Genomic DNA, 19,751 nt, shown 5'->3' with positions numbered 1-19,751 from the left:
TTCTGATACGTTTTCTCCCTATGGTGCAAACATTTTTGAAGCAGTTGACTACTAAATGGCCCCTCCTTGCAGCGATCGTATCCTTCGATGGCTAAGTCATCGAACGAGGTCACCGATTCGATCACTGTTCTACAGTGGAACAGCAGAAGTATCCTCCCGAAAATCGATTCCTTTAAATTTTTACTAAATAGTTTAAAATGTGATGCTTTCGCATTATGTGAAACTTGGTTAACTTCCGATATAAATCTCAACTTCCACGACTTTAATATAATTCGTCTGGATCGAGAAAACCCCTATGGAGGAGTACTTTTGGGGATCAAAAAGTGCTATTCTTTCAACCGAATTAACCTCCCTTCGACACCAGGCATTGAAATTGTCGCTTGTCAAGTTTTAATCAAAGGTAAAGACCTTTGCATTGCTTCCATCTACATTCCTCCTAGAGCCTCGGTAGGGCACCGAACGCTTTGTAATATCACGGAATCCTTACCGGCACCGCGGCTAGTTCTCGGAGACTTTAACTCGCACGGTACGGTATGGGGCTGTCTTCATGATGATAATAGATCAATATTAATCCAAGATCTTTGCGATAATTTCAACATGACCATCTTAAACACGGGAGAAATGACGCGGATTCCTACACCACCAGCACGCGCAAGCGCGTTGGATTTATCGCTATGCTCGACATCGCTACAGTTAGATTGCAGGTGGAAGGTGATCCCTGATCCCCACGGTAGCGATCATTTGCCTATCGTGATTTCAATTGCTAACGGTTCAAGACCATCGGAAACAATCAATGTCTCATATGACCTCACACGGAACATTGATTGGAAGAGTTACGCGACCGCGATATCCGTTAAAATCGAATCCACTCAAGAACTTCCTCCGGAGGAAGAGTACAGGTTTTTGGCTGGCTTGATTCTCGACAGTGCGAATCAAGCTCAGACTAAACCAGTACCCAGCGCGAATACCCATGGACGGTCTCCCACCCTGTGGTGGGATAAAGAGTGCTCAGAGCTGTACGCGGAAAAGTCCACTGCATATAAGGCCTTCCGGGAAGACGGGTTACCCGCTAGCTATCAACAGTACGCGTCGTTAGAAAGGCGAATGAAGAGTCTAATGAAAGCCAAAAAACGCAGTTATTGGCGCCGGTTCGTCGACGGGTTAACGAGAGAAACAGCGATGAGCACTCTTTGGGGTACGGCTCGACGTATGCGTAACCGTAATAGTACCAACGAGAACGTGGAATATTCAAACCGTTGGATATTCGCTTTCGCCAAGAAGATCTGTCCGGACTCTGTCCCGGTACAGAAAACGTGCCGCGCCGCGTCTCCTCACGATACCGCGAACGAAACACCGTTTTCGATGGTGGAGTTCTCACTTGCTCTCTTATCGTGCAACAATAACGCCCCAGGGTTAGACAGAATCAAATTCAACTTGCTGAAGAATCTGCCTGACACTGCAAAAAGGCGCTTGTTGAATTTATTTAACAAGTTTCTTGAGGGTAACATTGTCCCTTATGAATGGAGGCAAGTGAAGGTCATCGCCATCCAAAAACCAGGAAAACCAGCCTCCGACCATAACTCGTATCGGCCGATTGCAATGCTGTCCTGTATTCGGAAGTTATTCGAGAAAATGATCTTGTTTCGCCTCGACAATTGGGTTGAAGCAAATGGCTTACTGTCAGATACACAATTTGGCTTCCGCAAAGGCAAAGGGACGAACGATTGCCTTGCGTTACTTTCTTCAGAAATCCAAATGGCCTATGCTAACAAAGAGCAGATGGCATCAGTCTTCTTGGATATTAAGGGGGCTTTTGACTCAGTTTCTATCAACATTCTGTCAGAGAAGCTGCACCAGCATGGTCTTTCGCCAATTTTAAATAACTTTTTGCTAAACCTGTTGTCTGAAAAGCACATGCACTTTTCGCATGGCGATTTAACAACATCGCGATTTAGCTACATGGGTCTTCCCCAGGGCTCATGTCTAAGTCCCCTGCTCTACAATTTCTACGTGAATGACATTGACGATTGTCTTGCCAATTCATGCACGCTAAGGCAACTTGCAGACGACGGGGTGGTCTCTGTTACAGGGCCCAAAGCTGCCGACTTGCAAGGACCATTACAAAATACCTTGGACAATTTGTCTGCTTGGGCTCTTCAGCTGGGTATTGAGTTCTCCACGGAGAAAACTGAGTTGGTTGTTTTTTCTAGGAAGCGTGAGCCGGCGCAACTCCAGCTTTTATTAATGGGTGCAACGATCAACCAGGTTTTCACATTTAAATATCTCGGGGTCTGGTTCGACTCTAAAGGTACCTGGGGATGTCACATTAGGTATCTGAAACAGAAATGCCAACAAAGGATCAATTTTCTCCGAACAATAACTGGAACATGGTGGGGTGCTCACCCAGGAGACCTGATCAGGTTGTACCAAACAACGATATTGTCGGTGATGGAGTACGGGTGTTTCTGTTTCCGCTCCGCTGCGAACATACACTTCATCAAACTGGAGAGAATCCAGTATCGTTGCTTGCGCATTGCCTTGGGTTGCATGCACTCGACCCATACGATGAGTCTCGAAGTGCTGGCGGGCGTTCTTCCGCTAAAAAATCGATTTTGGGAACTCTCATATCGATTGCTCATCCGATGCGACATTCTGAACCCGTTGGTGATTGAAAACTTCGAGAGGCTCGTCGAGCTTAATTCTCAAACCCGTTTTATGTCCTTGTACTTCGACTACATGGCACAGAGCATCAATCCTTCTTCGTACAATCCCAACCGTGTCCGTTTCCTAGATACTTCTGATTCTACTGTATTCTTCGACACATCCATGAAGGAAGAGATTCGTGGAATCCCGGACCATATACGCCCGCAGGTGATCCCCAATATATTTTATAATAAATTCCGAGAAGTCGACTGCGACAAAATGTTCTACACTGACGGATCAAATCTCGATGGGTCCACTGGCTTCGGTATCTTCAACAATACTATCACCGCTTCATTCAAGCTCAATGATCCCGCTTCAGTTTACGTCGCAGAGTTAGCTGCAATTCAGTACACCCTTGGGATCATCGACACTCTGCCCACAGATCACTACTTCATCGTTTCGGACAGCCTCAGCTCTATCGAGGCTCTTCGTGCGGTGAAGCCTAAAAAGCAATTCCCGTATTTTCTGGGGAAGATACAGGAGTCCTTGTGTACGTTATCTGAAAAATCTTATCAGATTACCTTTGTTTGGGTCCCCTCTCATTGTTCTATCCCGGGTAATGAAAAGGCCGACTCATTAGCAAAGGCGGGCGCATTAAATGGTGACATATACGAAAGACCAATCTGCTTCAACGAATTTTTTAGTATTTGTCGTCAGAGGACGCTCAACAGTTGGCAAACCTCGTGGAGCAACGGGGAACTTGGACGATGGCTACATTCGATTATCCCAAAGGTATCAACGAAGCCTTGGTTCGGGGGGATGGATGTGGGTCGGGATTTTATTCGCGTAATGTCCCGACTTATGTCCAATCACTACACCATGGATGCGCATTTGCGGCGTATTGGGCTTGCGGAGAGTAGTCTGTGCGCTTGTGACGAGGGCTATCACGACATCGAGCACGTTGTCTGGGTATGCGCCGGGTATTGTGACGCCAGGTCTCAGTTAAAGGAATCCCTTCGGGCCCGAGGTAGACCACCCAATGTCCCAGTCCGAGATATACTGGCAAATCGTGATTTCCCCTATATGTCCCTTATTTATACCTTCATAAAAACGATAAATATCCCAATTTAGCCCCTCTCTTTTATTTCTCGTTTTTAGAGTTTCCTCCTGCCTTGTGGAACCGATCAGCTCCAGAGTGCCACTATGTAACTGCCATCGCCCTTACCACTACGCCTTCATAGAAGGAAACTGAAGCGAGAGCGACTCGAGGTTCGATGACTTTTGAAGGATTCCCCGCGGGTCCGAAGAATACCATCCGCCAATCCGGTACTCGACGACTTACTAGACTGAGGCGCAAATTTGATACGCTGATCCCCCTCCCCCCCCCCCCCCCTCCGCCGTTCGAGCGAAAGTTGCAAGTTTTGCTCTTCTTTCCCTGTCTCTCCCCTGTCCTTGATACAACTGCTGCTACACTGATGCGGAAATAAGCCACCCTTTGAATATCTTGACCAAGCATAAGTTTTAGTTAAAAAATTCAAATTAGTATTCTGTATTCCTAGTTTTAAGATAGCTATAATTTTTACTCTTTATTGAAACTCTTGTCCTCCATCTTGTAAATAGAATTGAATCCCTAGTTTTAAGATTTCTGTGAAGTTTCTCATAAATATTTGTTCCCCCTTTTGTGTACTAAACTATATTGTTAGTTTTAAGATAACCGTAAAATATTTCGTAAAATACTATTACTCCCCCTCTTGTATATCAAAGTGAATCCCTTGTTTTAAATTTTTTCATGAAAAAATCTTTTGGCCCTCTCTTGTATATTGAATCTTATTTCTAGTCTTAAGATAGCTGTAAACTTTTTTTTCCTTTGTAAAAAAAATATTTCAACATTGTAACCTCCTAGTTTTAAGATATCCAAAATGTAAAAACATAAGCATTTGGCACCGCCAAGCTAACGCATTTGTGCCTATCAAATAAACGAAATGAATAAAAAAAAAAATGATTTTGTGGTCCTAATAAGGACCGTTTGTTGTTAATAGTATTTCACCGTTTCCTTTCCAACAACAATACGACTTCTGTACACGTCTAGTGATGGAGGCAATTTTGAGAGCGCCTTTGTTTTTTTGCTGCTAACGGGGAGCGTCCCTTCCAGGAACTAACCAAGCGGGTCGCCGGCGGTAAACGAACTGATTTCAACGATGATCAAATGCAAACTGAAAACATTTTCCTACAGACAATTCATTTTACGTATCTCAGATGTGGTTCATCGCCAAAAAGGCGGCGCTAACGAGTAAACCACCAATCAAAGCACGGCTAATTAATGTTTTTACAAAATCATTTCTATCAAAATTTACGGTAATCGTATCCTCTACGGAATCTACTACACAATTGTTATGATTATTTCTCAAATCACGCAAGAATCTGTTTGTTCCATACAGTACAACGGCAATTATTGACCGTTTGTTTATGAGAATCGTTTAGGTACGTACGTCCGTACACTACTCGTCGACCATCAAGTATCGAATGATAAGGCAAAAAGGAAATTCAGCACATATATTTATAACTTTTGTTTTGTTTGATTGACCGCTTAAATGCTCTGTATTGACGGCTCTGCTCGGAATAGCCGCCTCGTGTATGCACATTTCCCCTTTTTTCGTGAAATTTTTCAATTTTAACCGATTTTCAATAGAATACTTATATAGTACATCAATCTAATTAGCAATTATATTCAAGTCAGGTGTTTCTGAATCGATTGGTGTATAAATGATTGAAATCCGTCAACTAATTGCGAAGTTATAACCGTACAAACCTTACATAGTTTCGTTACATAGGAGATTTTCAAAATTTAGAATGACACCCAGCCCCAGATAGTGGAGTAAGACATTTTTAATGTCAAAAGGTCTGGTGTAAAGTGGTCAAACCGTTCAATTGTCGCTAACAACCGGAGTATTTCCTGAACTCTGGAAATCCTCCTTCATGTTTCCAGTTCACAAAAAAGGTGATTAAAAGGTAGTTGACAACTACCGTGGTATTACAACGCTAAGCGCAGTTCCTAAGCTGTTTGAAATGGCTGTGTTGGAACCCATCTCCAGCCACTGCAAACAGTATATCTCCGAGACTCAGCATGGATTTATGCCGAAACGTTCAACATCTACGAATCTTCTGTCGTTCACAACATATGTTACAGATGCTCTGTCGGACGGCCTTCAAACTGACGTTATCTACACGGACCTTTCAGCTGCTTTTGACAAGATAAATCACGCTATTGCAGTGACAAAATTGGATAGACTCGGCTTTGGTACTAATATTCTCCGTTGGATGTAATCGTATCTCAGTGATCGTCGTCTAGCAGTCAAGATAGGTGATTGTGTATCCGAAGAGTTCTTTGCTTCATCTGGTATTCCGCAAGGTAGCCATCTCGGTCCATTGATTTTTCTTCTGTATTTCAACGACGTTAACTTTTGTTTAGAAGGACCACGGTTGTCTTTCGCCGACGACCTCAAGTTATACCATAGAATCCGGAATACTGATGATACAGCTTTCCTTCAACGCCAACTGGTAACCTTTGCGGAATAGTGCGAGATCAACCGAATGACCCTAAACCCCAAGAAATGTACGGTCATTACGTTCTCGAGGAAAAAAACGCCAATTCGATTCGATTACTGTCTAGCTGAATCCACAATTGACAGAGCGAATTGTGTCAAAGATCTCGGAGTTTTTCTCGATGAACAACTGACGTTTAAACAGCATATCAGCTATATTGTCGCAAAGGCATCACGCTGTTTGGGGTTCATAATGAGAATATCTAAGCACTTTTCAGATATTTACTGCTTGAAATCTCTCTACTGCTCACTCGTTCGATCAACTCTGGAATATTGTTCAGTTGTGTGGAACCCTCATTATCTCAACGGTGTCCATCGAATTGAGGCAGTACAGCGCAGATTTGTTCGGTTTGCCCTTCGTCGATTGCCTTGGAGCAACCCTCACCAGCTGCCAAGTTATGAAAGCCGGGGTTTGCTTATTGGACTCGATACATTGCAAGTGCGACTTGATCTATTCCGTGCTATGACGATTTCGGATATTTTGCAAGATCGAATTGACTGCCCCGAGCTTCTCAGTGCGATAAACATGAACGTTCGCCCTCGCGCCCTTCGCAATAATTTATTCCTCCGATTACCTCTTCGCCGGACTAACTATGGAGTAAACGGTGCCATCATTGGTTTGCAGCGGACCTTCAACAGAGTTTCATCCGAGTTCGATCTTCACATTCCACGTAGCAGATCACTTTTTAAATAGATTAAGAAATTATCATTAGGACCACACTGTGTCTGTTGATATTAATTAATTATAAATTATAAATAAACCGATACGATTGGGACGATAGACTAAACGCAGCTGCTGGAGTTACTGCCCAAAATTGAAATTCGTTGTTCTGATACGATGGATCAATTTAATGCAAAGCACCTTCTTTGGTAATCTTGAATGAAAAGATTAAGCTGCTTCAGGGTATTGTGCAGTTATTTCCGATCAAATGAGAAAATTGTGATAGGGTGGGTGCTCCTATAGTTGAGGTGTACCAATAGTTGCAGTAGTGGGTTATGCGCCTAACTAAGGTACCAACCATTAACAAATATTTTTTAATCGATTCATCGCACTAATTTTATGCGACAATGAAACTATTATCCTCAAAATTTGCTCAAAAAACTATTGAAAATTTTGAGCTCTCTTGCACTTATAGTTGATATAATGTACCTATAGTTGCAAGTCCCATAAGAAATCAATAGGATTTGCAACAATAGGAACCGAAATTAGCGATTGCACCACTATTGGTACATGTGTTCCTATAGTGGTACAACCGGTTTTAAATACATAAATTGGTTAATAAACCGTCTTTATATTTTTCCTATGAAGTAGTTTTCGTTTAATGTATTAATATTGCCCATAGGTCTATTCGTCGATTTTTTAGTAAAAGTTTTCCTTAAGTATGCGACTATACACATCCATCCTATATGGAATCCATTTCTGTCGCAGTAGGATCAGCATCATTCCGAATTAAGTATGAATCAAAATCAAGCAGATAATGGACGAACTGTACAGCGATGGATGAAGCCTACCATCAATTTCCTGTTACGAGCGAGTATCTGGATTGCTTGATCTTATCCCTTCAAAAATCCTGCCTGCATCCTTCAAAGCGACAGTCGAATAGGTTGGATACGCATGATATTGGACAGCTACAGCGTTATGGTTTTCTTTTCATGCATCTAAAAATTTACAGATATTACAGTTACGGTATAACAGATTAGACGAAATATGCATTCGATGAACCGATCGAATATTTATGCACGTTCTACAACTATATACCTAAAAAATCAAGAAAACATATCAGCGAGCCTAAAGATGTATAGTCCAAAGGTATGCAAATCAATTGGAAAAGCACAATCTGCCTTCACTGCTCACTCCAAATGTTTGCCGATAAAGATATTTCCTACAGAATTTCTTTCGCAGAACCTAAGCCTTTTGGGATAAATTAAAAATATTTTTTCCCGAGATTCCCGAATCCCGGGAATGAGAAAACACAATTTCCCGAAAATCGGGAATCCCGGGAAATCCAAAAATACCGGGATTCCTGGGAAATAAATTCCCAGGATGGAAGCTCTAGTCTCAATACTAAAACTTAAGCGGATAAAAGAGAAGTCTATTTTTTGTTTTGCGCGCTACACCAGTACCCCCCTTAAGTATTTTTATACAAGATTTTTTTTTCATTTGCGCGGGATAATTAGTCACCGATTTTGGATCTTATACGGAAAGTGTCGTACTATTTCATTAATTATTCGGCTTACTATCGATGGAAAACGTATAAATTGGTATCAATATCTTTGCTTCGTTCCTAGGAACCAATGTAATAAAAACGAAGATGGCAAACATAACCCAACCGGCGGCTTCAAATGGGTAGGGTGGTAAAGGAAACAGGCGATGAAATACTCATTACACTAAAAGACTATTGATATCATCATTGCTACATTAAATTCGCCCCACGAACAAACTACGTATCAAATGGTTTGCCAAGCTACCTTCATATAATCATGTAAATAAACTGAAAATTTCGGCTAAATCTCTCAAATAACATTATGCAATTTAAAAAACACTGCCGCTGAAAACTGTCTATCAAATGCGATCTTTCTCTTCCAAATATGCTGCGTAGTTGAGTACACGCAATAGTAGTCACATACAGCGCAAAGCGCCATAACATCATTCGACTGAACCAGAGTGTTGCGCCTTCCGCGTAGGGTTAGAAAACATACAGGTTTTCTCTCTTGATGCATATTATCCAAACTTGGCGAAATGGTTTGCATTTCCAACATCAAGTAAATTTTTTTCATCGTATCTGCAGGACAGTTCTTTTTATTTTTAATGTTTCTTCTTCTACTGTTTCATCCTCCCAAAGGTTACTAATACTAGCAGTCGTCGGTCTTGGTTCGTTGTATGTTATGCATCTTCTGGCTCAAGATTTTATGAAACTGTCCAAACCACTATTTATGGCGTCCGGGAAGCGAGAGACGACCACAATCAATCGAACGAGCGTTTTGAACGTAAGTAAGCGACGTTTAAACAACAAAAACGATAAGATTGGAGTTATTAAACCATTTATTTTACATATTAAATAAATTATATATATATATATATATATATATATATATATATATATATATATATATATATATATATATATATATATATATATATATATATATATATATATATATATATATATATATATATATATATATATATATATATATATATATATATATATATATATATATATATATATATATATATATATATATATATAAAATTGTGTTCATCTGACACTAAGTCTTAATGAACTAAACTAAAAATAATTAACCAATTGACGAAATTGTGATGAATTATATTGATTGAGGTCGATGTGCTCGGCAAGCTAGATGGTTGAAGCGACGAACCATCGCTAAAATCGGACTATTAGCAGCGTAGTTTGTGTTACGCATTTCGATGTGTAGCAATGTCCGAGGGCGGAGAACACGGGTTAGGCCTAGAGGTTGATTTGTCCAAGTAGATCGGGAACATCATACTCAGCCAACAGAAGCTTTGATATGAAAATTCCTGCGAAGCGTGTATACGTTCTTGCAAAGTATGAAGTCCTAATAGTCAGCAACGGTTCTCATATGATGGCAGGTTCAACGGATCATTCCAAGGCAATTGACGTAAAGCATATCGTATAAATTTGCGCTGGACAACTTCAATCCTTTCACTCCGCGTTGCATGATAAGGGCACCAGACGATGTTTGCTAATTCCAACTGCGAGCGCACCAGTGAACAATATAAAGCCTTGAAACACAGAGGATCCCGGAATTCGCTGGAAATTTTGAACATAAAACCTAACAGTCGATTTGCTTTGTCAATAGTCGCTGACAGGTTATTGGTATAAGTTGGCCTTTCATCGAGAATAACATCTAGATCTTTTATGTGGTCAACGCGTTGCAGCTGAGTTCCAGCAATGTTGCAGTTGAAAATAAGCATGTCCCTTTTACGAAGAAAACTGATGACAAAACATTTCGTAACACAAAGGATCAACATTTTTTTTGACACCAATTGTAAAATGTATCAATGAGACACTGTAACTCACGGCTATTGGCTTCATTCCTCACAAGAAATATCTTCAAGTCATCAGCGAAAAAAAGTTTCTCTCCACGCATTAGAACGATGACCGCAACATTCACGAACAATGAAAATAGTAATGGACCTAGTGTACTACCTTGAGGAACTCCGGAATTATTGCAAAAGGATTCAGACACGTTGTTATCAATTTGCACGACGACCTCGCACTGTACAAGGTAAGATCGAAGCCAGTGGCAGAATCTCGTGGTACATCCTAGTTTATCAAGCTTTGCTAGCAGTATCTCATGGTTAACTGGTGTCGAAAGCGGCCTTAAGAATTGTGTAGACCGTGTCCACCTGGAATTTCCTGGATATGTTTTCTATGCAAAACTATGTGAAGCTAACCAAATTCGTCTCAACCGATCGACCAGGGAAGAATCCGTGCTGACAAGTGATTACGTAATGTTTACTAGCAAAAAACAGCACCTCGTTGATAAGTGATTCGAAGATTTTAGACTCGACTATCAGCGAAGTGTTTCCCCGGTAGTTCTCGATGTTGCTTTTGTCTTTTTTCTTGTGTACCGGAAACATAACTGAATATTTCCAATCATCGGCAAATTTTTGCTACTCAAGCGACACATTGAAAAGGTGCGTTAGTTTGATTTCGATTAGTGAACAAGTTCAGTGAACAGTTTCGCTCAGTAGATTAAATTCTGGGTAGTTTCCATTAGGGGCCATACACAAATGACGTAGCTATTTTCGGCGATTTTTGACCCCTCCCTCCCCCCTCGTAGCATTTGGTCACAAAATTCTAACCCCCCCTCGTAAATAACGTAGCATTTACCTCCGCCCTCCCCCTCGTCCCGTGCAAAGCGGCCGGGGGATGAAAAAAAATTACATATGTTTTTCAATTATTTGAAATACATGTTTGACTATCAACATTTTCATTAAAAAGGCAAATTGCGTTCAAAATAAGCCCATTCAATGACAAATATAGTGTTAATATTTTTTTTTAAATTTTATATGGCAAGGGGAGCATGAAGAGAAGTTTTCTCAGTTCACAATCCTGCAGCCGCCAATGATTCTAAGAAGCATACGTTCATCTTAATTAAATTACTAAATTTTGTTTGGTTGAATCCGAAGTGAAAATTTAATTCAGCTACCAAACTAAGTCTGCTGGCAACATTAGCTAACTAATGTAGCAAGTTAAATACGCATACAAAATCTTTTCGTATTTTTGCGAACTTGTAATTCCGCTAAACGTAAAATTTATCTCATGAAAAACCGCGTCAAAAGTAACGTGTTTAAATTTAAATTTATTTCTCTTGGGAATGGAGGATCATTAAGTTGTTTTCTCTAAACAATGGGTTTTAAACTTAATGCTACGTCGCACAACTTCTGACCCTACCCTCGACCTCGTCACACTTCGTCACAAATTTGGTATACCCTCCCTACCCCCCAAAATGCTACGTCATTTATGCATGGCCCCTTAGTAGATTAAATCATTGAAATATATATTTTACATTGTCCAAAAACCCATGAATTCCGAAATAAAACCTTCAAATCTTCAAATATAATACTTACTTAATCTAGGTAATCTTCACAAGTTCCAACGGCTTTTCAAGATTGCTGGAAGTAAATAGAGTAAGGTTGTTATTCTTGCTTTGAAGTGAAATCAGTAGTTTTTTGCATTCACTTTACATTTTGACTTTTACTATAGTTTCAGGGATCTAGGAAAATCAGTCTACGATATTTTTAATTCGTAAGTCCAATGGTATAAAAAGTATATAAAAAGGATCTACTTAAATAGATAAATAGATAATTATTCTCAGTTGCCTGATAATATTGTCGAAGATAGTCTTTAACCCATTCCCCACGAGAGTCAAATGAAAAAAAAAAACATGTGTTTTTCTCAGGATTGTTACGATTACGACATGATCGCTCAAATGATTTAAATTGAAAATTTCATAAAGTTGAGTTAACGCAAACTTCGGATGAAGTCACAGAACTAGTAATAGTAGCAAGACGCCTGATCATGAAAATAGGAGTTGAACCCATTTTCCGCACCTACAAATCGCCTGCCTTATCAGAAGATTTGAAGCAAATTTAGACATTCACTTTGTTCTGACATTCTTTGCAGCGGTAAACTTGGATTTCACACTGATATATTCCTATCCTGGGACAGGACGTACCAAAGTGAAACAAAGTAACTGTCACCGCGAACCGGCAATGACCTGTCATTGCGAACCAGACCTTTCTTGACGATTTTCATTTTCTTGGAATGGACAGTGTCTGGGTAGTATCGTAATATCCTGGCTATACACAAGGTGTTTTTAGAAAACATTTTACATGTTGTTTAGATGCATGTAAATGCACACAAACAAATATGCAAAATGCACGGACTACACGTGCAATTTTAATATTCGGCACAACAGTTATGTTTAATGTTGTTTTACACGGTTAAGACAAACGATAACATAGTTTATGTCATGTTTGAGCTCTATTATTTTCGGCACAAATCAGTACCTCATCGGCAGAAATCTATGCCGCATCGGCACAACACTATCATCGGTATTTGCTTGAAATTGTTTAGCAAGCGGATTTTTCCCTGCAAAATAACATCAATATTGGGAGGAAAAAAGAAGACCGTCTTCGCATGTCCCGTCCCAGTTCCTATCCATGGAGACAACCTTGACGTTGGTTTCGTTCTCCTGATTACCAAATGCGTGTAAAGTTTCGTGAGACGTGTTTTTGGATATTGTTCTACTCATTCCAATTTAGCGTCTTCTACACCTTAGTAAACGTGTAGTCTAGAATGGTAGCAGTTTCAAGCAGCCCTAAATAGTTTGAACTCTTGAATATTCATTGTTGTAGCTAGAGAAATTTTTAAATTGTAAACTAATATTAATCAAACTTAATTCGTCGATGCACCATAGCCTTTCTTGTAACAGACAACATATTTTTGGGGGTTTTTAGTGTCTATTGTCTTAGATTTGGAATTGTTTTCGCTAAAAACTTTTCATAATTACGTTCAGTTTCTAGTGACTATCTCAAGTCATCAGAATTAATACATTTATGCAATAATTTTTAAGCCCCTCCCGAAACAAAATCTATATATATATATATATATATATATATATATATATATATATATATATATATATATATATATATATATATATATATATATATATATATATATATATATATATATATATATATATATATATATATATATATATATATATATATATATATATATATATATATATATATATATATATATATATATATATATATATATATATATATATATGTATATATACATCCATAATAATACAGTTTGTTTTATTTGGTAACATTGTTTGTTTTAACTAAAACTGTAAAATATTAAACGTGTATTGTAGTTAACATAGCAATATAATGTTTTCCTAACTTCCCTAAAAAACGAATGAGCCTTGGAGTTAAACCCCAAATAAACAAACAAATTTTCCAAAAATTTGTTTACGAAATCAAACAAAAATATGTTAAGGACCAAAAACTCGATTCAGTTGAGTTTACTAGTATTGACGTGTTTCTAACTATTTAAATTGTTTTCTAGATAAATCGTTCAGCTCCCACTTTTGTAGAGGAATTAAGTGAGACCTTCATCATAATCATAATCAACATTACATATGCATTCTTTCATATACTTACCTAGAAGTATGTCCTTTCTGAACATAATTTCAATGGAATAAATGCTCAAAAACGTCGAAAAATACGTATTACCCAAGTTGAATGTGTGCTAATTATTTATTTTAGCTGAATTTGTCAATAAAACTAACTGAAAACTGTGCTTCTAAAGTTTCAGATTTTTGTATGTTTTATTTACAGTAAGATTTTTACACAAAATTGCACCACCTTTTATTAAAGTGTCATCCATCCCATAAGAAATACATTGCGGCGAATCGTGCGCCGAATAGCGCTACGAATCTTGCTGCGACGAAAAATAATCGTCGTCGTCTCCTTTGGAAAAGTACGGACAATACTTCGGTAATTTTATTCATTTTTTTACTTGCAGAACTTCGAACAGAAAATAGACTGGAACAGTATATTGAAAAGAGACCCACTGAAGTGTTCATTGTCTCTCATTTGTCAGCTTGCGGCCGGAGCTGAACCAAAAAATACCGCTGCCAACGCTATTTATGAATTTATTTTGTGAGTTGTCATAATTTGGTGATAAAAGTATTCAACTTTCAAATTTATCTTTATCTTTGTACTTTAGTTATAGCATAGAAAACAACAAAAACGTTCCCAAGAGGATAGAGCAATCGTTCTCACGTGGTCTTAGCTTCAACAAGTTCAACGGGACGGATTCCAAGAATTGTTTCGCTCACTATCCCTTGTGTTTTTATTCAGCCAACACCATGATGAAACTTCTAGATTTGCATGCAAAAATATTTGGAACATAGACTTAACTTAAATGCAGTCGTAGATAAAAAGCACTACTGGGATATGTAGGACTATCATCGCATTTAACATACAATCCCTGGCCATATTATCATACTTAATCTAAGAAATAGAAATTTCACTTCAATTTAGTCGTTTTATTGTAATAAATTATCAATCGAACTCTTGTTTTCCTACTTATGGAAATATTCTATGTAGTTTTCAGAATAATCACCATGTACAAAAATAGATGGCGACGGTATAAAATTCGAAAACGTTAAATAAACAAATGAAAAGCAAAGTGTAATCGTAACTCCGTTTAAATCCATATTACATCGTAATTAAACAATAAGTATGCTTCGAAATCATTCAAAGTAAATTATTTTTTCTGTTTTAACATTTCATTTAACATTAACACTCTTCGACTTGCGACAATAATACATTTTTTTCTACGAATACACGACGTGGTATGCATCGATGATGAAACTGTTTGTTTTATTTGGTTTAACTGAAATCGTGTTTGTTTTAACAAACAGAGAACAGACGTCCATCTTCAGCATTCAACTTGTGTAAAATCTCTAACGGTTTCGAAGGTAGTTGGGATATCCAAACCAGGTGCGCTACTGTCGTCATGTTTTTTGTGGCTGAGTTCGACAGAATAGACAGCGGTTATTCCTCTACCCAGTCAAACTAGTCCGGAACGGGTTTGGACTTCCAGCATGAATTCCAGCTCAAATGCCTCAACCGATAGAGTCGGAATCGGTTGTTTTCTTTGAGCAAGATTCCATTCTGAATCCATTCAGGATTTCGAACCGGTTCCGGAATGGATTTGACGGATAGTTGGGATAGGTTGATGTGGCGGCGCTAGTGTTTATCGTATAGTAATTCAAATGTTTACACACGTTTTTAAAATATCTTTGTTCGATCATGGATGACTGTTCTGTGAGCTAAAGCTGTCGAATATTAAACGTGCATTGTAGTTGAATGGCGGTAAAGTACTTTTCAGCAGTATAATAATATGACAAGGGAGTGTATAAGATTATGAGAAGCTAAACCGCGACTTTCAAATTTAATTACAATCATCACATCTCAGAAAAAAAGTCATCAATACTAAGTTTACAAAACTATTTGTGAATGAAATAATCGGCTGGAGTATATGAATGTTTTGTGCATCTGGAATAGTTGAATAATAAGTTAAAGTTAAACTAAGTTAGATTTATTATAGGAAACATAACAATAAGACTTAATGCGACCTTTTTAGATCACATTCTTAATTTGATTTTTTTGGAAAAAACTATGAATCAACAAAAAATAGAACATTACTTTTCAAGGGTGTTTATTCAGTTAGCAATACAAATCAGTAATAAATATATGTATGAATATATACTAACATTTCCTTTTAAATTTCATATTGAAAGTTATGTAAAGGAATATCGTTTTATTTGCTCCGAAAATAATCCTTCTCCGACGATTTATCATATCTACATGTAGGATAAGTTTGCGAGGAAAAAAACTGCTCGTAAAAAAACCAGTAAATGAAACCGCAAAATGAGATGTAGGAAATGTTTTGAAATGCCTGTCACCCGGTTCTATTGTCATGTTGAGTCTCATTATTCTATCATAACGTACAGTCATTACACACCGTGTTTCCTTCTTTCGCGCTGCCTGATTCGAGCAAGAAGACGACAAATGTAATCCTATCGCTGTTCAAGAGCAACCGTACATTTGTGTGAATTTGATCAGAAAAATTGCATCATCCTGGAAATATGCAGATAAAAGATTGTGTGTTGTGCTAATGAAAGCTCAGCTTCGTTATGGAATGTATCGCTCTTGACACTTCAATTTAAGATTGCATTCTACAAAATGTTTCATAATTACCAGTTCGATTTCGAATACGCTGAGCTATACGATAATTTTTTATCATATCACATATCTCTCAGCAGTGATATGAATGTTAAATGCAAAATGCTAGAGTCGCGCATGGCTCGATAAAACGCACATACAAATATAAGGAAGTACTCCTCCTTTCCTTTACGCTACACCTACTATAAGTGTATATAGGTGTATAATATATGTGAGGTACACCAGGGCAAGTTAAAACAGTTCTCAAAGAAGGAAGTTGAACCTCTCTAATAATGCCACAAAATTTGAATAAATAAAATGTATATCACGAAGATTCTCTGTTAATCCCACTAGGTGTTATTTATGGAACTGAGCAGACACGTATTTTGTTGAAGTCTTGGGCCCATCCATATATAATGTGAACGATTTAGGGGCGGGTGGCTGATATGAAAAACCCTACGCTTATCCACGGAGAGGGTTTGGGGGTATAGAAATTGTTCATGTGGACTCTTACTTATATTGTTTTCTTCAATCGGATAGTAAAACACACTTACATCATCATTTGCATACAAGCATTTAATGTTTTTCCTTTCAATTTTCTTAAGTGATTACTCTCCGAGCTCTCGATCGAAGCAGTTCGTTTTCTGGTGTGGTGCATAAAGTGAATAAGAATATATATTGTCAGTAAATGTCAACCATTGTTTGAGGCAGTCTTTGTTCGCCGGTGCCCAGGCTGGTGAAGTGAATACCAGAATAGTCGGACAGGCCGCTATATAAGCTAAGTATTTTTTTTTTCTTTCTTTCATTTCCCTTTCCCCGATCGGTCTCTACTTTTTCCCTTTCCCCTGAATATAAGTTTCATCTCTCGTTTACACCACGGGCTATCCTCGTGCCTAAATGGCCGAGGGCGAAGGAGCATTGGATGGGAATGATATTCCCATGGATTTACCGGATAAACCCGAAATTACTCCCTCCCCTGATTCCCCCAGTTCTCACCGTATTAAAACATACCCAGCCAGTTCAAATGGACCCTGGGTGGTGTATTTCCGGCCTAACACGAAATCGCCTAATATTCTAGAGATCTCACGGGAACTGACTGCCAACTACCCGTCCGTAGCTCAGATAACACGTGTTCGAGCTAATAAGAAACGCGTTATAGTAAATGACCTCGACCAGGCAAACCAGATTGCTCGCAGCGAACGTTTTACGAAGCAATTCAGGATGCATGTGCCTTGTAGGGCAGTGGAGATCGATGGGGTCGTCGCCGAACCGAGTCTGAAGTGCGAAGACCTGTTGAAGTACGGGGTTGGCTGCTTTAAGGACTCTTCACTTCAACAGGTGAAGATTCTGGAACGCAAGCAATTGTATTCCGCAAAAACTGAAGATGATAAGACAACTTATTCTCCGTCAGACTCGATTCGGGTGACTTTCTCCGGGTCTTCTCTTCCCAACTATGTCCTCCTGGATAAGGTTCGCCTGTTTGTACCGCGGGTGATGAACTGCAGCAATTGCAAGTAACTGGGCCACACAGCCACTTATTGTGGCAATAAAAAACGGTGCGGCAAATGCGAGGGAGAGCATGAGGATGACGCTTGCGGTGGAGAAACTGAAAAGTGTATTTACTGCGGGGGCCCTCCGCACGCTCTTAAGTCATGCCCGGCGTACAAGCAGCGCGGGGATAAAATTAGGCTCTCCCTTAAGGATCGCTCGAGGCACTCTTATGCATAAATGCTAAAGAATGCTTCGCCATCTGTCCCTTCCGAAAATTCCTTTGCTCTTTTGGCTCGTGGTGAGCAAGAATCTGACGATCCCCAAGAGGGAACATCTTTTGTTAACCCGAGGGAATCTAGGAAGAGGAGAAAGCTAGCCTCCCCTAGACTGCCTCGTAAGGGTGCCAAGGTGTCCTCCTCAGAGAGTGTGCCAACTACATTTAATAAATCCAACGGAAGTGATGCCCAAAATCCGAAGCAAGTTGCTCCAGGACTTGGAAATTTTAATTCTAACAAGGAGTATCCACTACTTCCAGGGACACCAAAAACCCCAAGTGTCTCCTTTTTTCAAAAAGGCACTCAATCCAGTAACGAACTAATGAAATTTTCTGACATAGTGGACCTAATTTTCACAGCTTTCAATGTTACTGATCCTCTTAAAAGCATTCTAATTCGTTTTCTCACTATAGTGCAAACATTTTTGAAGCAGTTGACTGCTAAATGGCCCCTCCTTGCAGCGAGGTCACTGATTTGATCACTGTCCTACAGTGGAATTGCAGAAGTATCCTCCCGAAAATCGATTCCTTCAAATTTTTACTAAACAGTTTAAAATGTGATGTTTTCGCATTATGTGAAACTTGGTTAACTTCCGATATAAATCTCAACTTCCATGACTTTAATATAATCCGTCTGGATCGAGAAAACCCTTACGGATGAGTACTTTTGAGGATCAAAAAATGCTATTCTTTCAACCGAATTAACCTCCCTTCGACACCAGGCATTGAAATTGTCGCTTGTCAAGTTATAATCAAAGGTAAAGACCTTTGCGTTGCTTCCATCTACATTTCCTCCTTACCGGCACTAGTTCTGGGAGACTTTAACTCGCACGGTACGGTATGGGGCTGTCTTTATGATGATAATAGATCAACATTAATCCAATTTCTTTGCGACAATTTCAACATGACCATCTTAAACACGGGAGAAATGACGCGGATTCGTGCACCACCAGCACGCGCAAGCGCGTTGGATTTATCGCTTTGCTCGACATCGCTACAGTTAGATTGCAGGTGGAAGGTGATCCCTGATCCCCACGGTAGCGATCATTTGCCTATCGTGATTTCAATTGCTAATGGTTCAAGACCATCGGAAACAATCAATGTCTCGTATGACCTCACACGGAACATTGATTGGAAGAGTTACGCGACCGCGATATCCGAAAATCGAATCCACTCAAGAACTTCCTCCGGAGGAAGAGTACAGGTTTTTGGCTGGCTTGATTCTCGACAGTGCGAATCAAGCTCAGACTAAACCAGTACCAAGCGCGAATACCCATGGACGGTCTCCCACCCTGTGGTGGAATAAAGAGTGTTCAGAGCTGTACGCGGAAAAGTCCACTGCATATAAGGCCTTCCGGGAAGACGGGTTACCCGCTAGCTATCAACAGTACGCGTTTTTAGAAAGGCGAATGAAGAGTCTAATGAAAGCCAAAAA

At 39.2% G+C, this 19,751-nt stretch overlaps 1 protein-coding gene across 5 annotated transcripts in view; it reads left to right on the top strand.

Annotated features, from left to right (window-relative positions):
* LOC131689287 (uncharacterized) overlaps positions 1-16,034 on the top strand; it is an 80,251-nt gene extending 64,217 nt beyond the window's left edge. For 4 of the 5 annotated variants that reach the window (XM_058974266.1, XM_058974267.1, XM_058974271.1 and 1 more), the window contains exons 2-4: positions 9,089-9,233; positions 14,342-14,478; positions 14,546-16,034. In XM_058974266.1, coding sequence (XP_058830249.1) covers positions 9,089-9,233; positions 14,342-14,478; positions 14,546-14,732 — 469 coding nt within the window. In that variant the 3' untranslated portion in view covers positions 14,733-16,034. The remainder of the gene's footprint in view (positions 1-9,088; positions 9,234-14,341; positions 14,479-14,545) is intronic. The other variant, XM_058974268.1, reaches the window with a different exon arrangement.
* The last annotated feature ends 3,717 nt before the right edge of the window (positions 16,035-19,751 follow it).

Source organism: Topomyia yanbarensis, chromosome 3 (genome assembly GCF_030247195.1).
Source record: "Topomyia yanbarensis strain Yona2022 chromosome 3, ASM3024719v1, whole genome shotgun sequence".
NCBI classification, from domain to species: Eukaryota; Metazoa; Arthropoda; class Insecta; order Diptera; family Culicidae; genus Topomyia; species Topomyia yanbarensis.
The sequence above is the reverse complement of the archived record's forward strand: the minus strand, read 5'-3'. Positions and strand labels throughout refer to the sequence as shown.